Source organism: Octodon degus, unplaced genomic scaffold (genome assembly GCF_000260255.1).
Source record: "Octodon degus isolate 3935 unplaced genomic scaffold, OctDeg1.0 scaffold00036, whole genome shotgun sequence".
In the NCBI taxonomy this organism is placed as follows: domain Eukaryota; kingdom Metazoa; phylum Chordata; class Mammalia; order Rodentia; family Octodontidae; genus Octodon; species Octodon degus.
This window is the reverse complement of record NW_004524612.1, coordinates 10,431,311-10,434,530: the sequence shown is the minus strand read 5'-3', so window position 1 is coordinate 10,434,530 and position 3,220 is coordinate 10,431,311. Positions and strand designations below refer to the sequence as shown.

Below are 3,220 nucleotides of genomic sequence, written 5' to 3'. Positions count from 1 at the left end.
GTGCAGTTAAGTAGTAGAAGCTGTGATCACTGCCTGCCCAGCTCAGCAGCAGCGCTGGTCTCAAGCTCTTGGCCTCTTTCCAAGAATCACAAACAAGAACAGAAAAGCCCAGTCGAATTCCATTTAATAAAGCCAGTCATACCATGTTGATGTAATTGGCCATCTCAAACACCCTCCTTCTTATTTCATCCAGATCTTCATTGTACCTTTTAAACTAAAAAGACAGAAAGAGGCATTAACAGCAATCAAGTAAGAAGAGGCGCCTGGTAACTTGCTTACACACGCTCATCATTAAGCATCAACTATTAAGAGTTGAACCAAATTAACTTATTTCTCAGCTAAGTTGAGGCAGGTGGGAATGCAGATTTTGTTTTCTTTCTTGGGTATAAGATCAGTACAAAACTCATAGGAATTACTCAGATATATCTCAGCTGAATTTCATGGTTTCCTAACCTGAACAGAATCTGTACAAGGAACAATTTATTCATTTAAAAATAGATTTAAAAAAAAACAAAAATAAAAATATATGATATGTATATGAACAGGAAATAAATGTTATACAATGAGAAGCTATAGTTTTAGGACCTGAATTAATCTATTTATGCATATTTATATGTCACATTTTGGTTTTGGTGTGAAACAAAGGGACTTCTTGCTTAAAAAGCACAACTCGTGCAAGTACATTGGTATAAAACAAGACAAGCAGTGACTATCTCCAAAGATTTACTTCTTTCCAAAGATTCCGCTCTCTGAACATTAGTATTTATAGCTCTCAAATGAGCATAAATTCTAACTTGCAAATGTTTGACTACTTTATGGAAGACAACTTGATGAAAGAACTTCATTAAAAATTAAGTTTGGAGCACTAATGACAAGCAAAGAACATTACAGGGTCAAAGATTAAATTTATGTGTATCGGGCCAGTGAGATAGCTCAGTGGTCTAAAGAGCTTGCTTAGGCAAGCTTTGGCAGGCACAGGGGACAGCAGTTCGATACCTGATACCACATGCTGCACCAGCCCCGCCCTCAGGGCAGGGCTGAGCTGGCAAAATAAAAGAAAATTTTTAAAAAATGTATGTGCATCACATAGTTTGGCTCTCTCTGAAAAGAAGAAATTTTGTCAACTTAATTATAAACATCAAATTTTATAGGTTCAAACTAATTTGTAAGTATAGATCATATTCGTGATGTTTAAAAATCCACATAGGTTGATTTCCTGGAGACAGACCTTCTTTCTGGAGTGAGACAGAATCTCAGTGTTTTAATTTGAATCTCTCAAATTATCAGTGACGTTGAATATGTTTTTTGATAAATTTATTTGCCATTTGTACTTCTTCTGAGAAATGTCTGTTCATTTCAGATGTCCATTTCAGGATTGAGTCTTTATGTTTGAGGGAGTCTGACTTTTTTTCAGTACTTTACATGTTTGATATTAGGCACTTGTTGGAAGAACAACTGGCTAGGATTTTTTTCCCACTCTTGGGGTTGTCTTTGCACTTGGTCATTTCTTAATAACAACTGCTGGTGAGGCTATGGGGGAAAGGAACCTTTCTCTGCTGCTGGTGGGAGTACAGACAGTGCAACCACTGTGGAAATCAGTGTGGAGATTCCTCAAAAAACTAGGACTAGTGGTCCCATTTGACCCAGCTGTTCTACTTCTTGCTATCTTCCTAGATAATTAAAAGCGTCGTATCACAGAGATACATGTACACCCGTGTTTATAGCAGCACAGTTTTAGTATCTAAATCTGGGAAGCAATCCAAATGCCCATCAGTTGGCAAATAGATTTTTAAAAGATGAATTTTTTAAACAATGGAGCAGTACTCAGCCCTAAAGAAGGGTAAACCTGAGACATGCATCGGAAAATGAGTGAACCGTGAGGACGTACTCTTAGGTGACATAAAGTAGGCAAGCGTGTGCTTTGCATTGTCTCTCTGGTGTGAGAAATTAAAAGTGTAAATAAGAACCAAACTATACAATAGATATTGTATGTTGAAATGAGAAATTTTTCAAAAGGAAAGGAAAATAAGGTGTGGCAGGAGAAAGGGAAAAGAAGACTGAGAAAAAGGACAAATGAAGGCAAAGCTTCGTGAGTAAAGGGAAAAGGCATAGGAGGATGGGAACAGAAAGAGGAGCTATGACATATTGAAAATGATCGAGGCCGGCCTGATAGCTCAGCAGACTAAGGCGCCTGCTTTGGTGGAGCTCAGCAGCCTTCAATGCCTGGTGTGCCTGTGGGCCCCGCCACCCAGGCTCACTGGGATGGTGATTGAGACTGGGTATGGCGGCATGCGCCTATAATCCCAGCACTTGGGAGGCTGTAAACAGGAGAATCACTATGAGTCTGATCCAGTAGTGAGACCCTGTAGATCCTGTACACCCTTCCCTAAATACAGAAAAAGAAAAGAAATAAATTTATTTATTTATTTATTTATTTGGTACCAGGTTTCACTACACAGCTTGGGCTCATAGTGATCTTCCTTTCTCAGCCTCCCCAGTGATGGGATTACAGGCGTGCACCACCACACCTTGTTTCAGTGGATGGCAGGGCGCACCTGGGGTTCCTGGGCCAGCATGGCATGAGATACTGGCATGGATCAAATACATGTCCTTGTGCTTGCCAGGCAGGCGCTTAGACTGCAGAACTATTTCCTCAGCCCTGCACTACAATACACTGTGCACAGGTACAAGTTCCCTATAAAGGATGTGATCATTATGTATATCTAAAGGGTACCAGTAAACTTAATTTTAAAAAAAGACCTAAGTATTTATTATCTCACATCATAAGTAAATTTACATGGAAAAGGATTTTCAGGGACAACGTTATCTGATACTAATTACCTCGCCATGATCCAGGACCAAATAATATTCTATGTATTTGCTGTGATCCTGAGTCTTCTGGCTATTTAACTCCTGAAAAATAAGCAAGACAGTTACTAAGATAACATCTTTCTCTGAAAAGAATCTTTCTGCTATTTCACATGTGTCATTTTACAAGAAGTTAGATGATATCTGTGAATAAAAACCAAGGGCATTACCATTTTAACATTCCTCAGTGGTCAAGATTATCTGTAGACAAAGTACAGAAAGTTAGAGTTAGAAGGGACGTTGGTAGCATTTTAGTATGAGAATTTTATTTTGTCAAAGAAGTTCAGCGATTTCTTAATTATGTAGTAGGAGCGTCCACCAGTCTTTGGATCTCATGAACAGTGGAGTTTTG

The 3,220-nt window shown here is 38.8% G+C and overlaps 1 protein-coding gene across 1 annotated transcript in view; it reads right to left on the bottom strand.

Annotated features, from left to right (window-relative positions):
* Adam28 (ADAM metallopeptidase domain 28) overlaps positions 1-3,220 on the bottom strand; it is a 70,923-nt gene that overhangs the window by 46,230 nt on the left and 21,473 nt on the right. Inside the window, exons 7-8 of the mRNA XM_004630735.2 lie at positions 2,842-2,913; positions 143-214 (exon numbers count right to left, since the gene is read on the bottom strand). Coding sequence (XP_004630792.1) covers positions 143-214; positions 2,842-2,913 — 144 coding nt within the window. The remainder of the gene's footprint in view (positions 1-142; positions 215-2,841; positions 2,914-3,220) is intronic.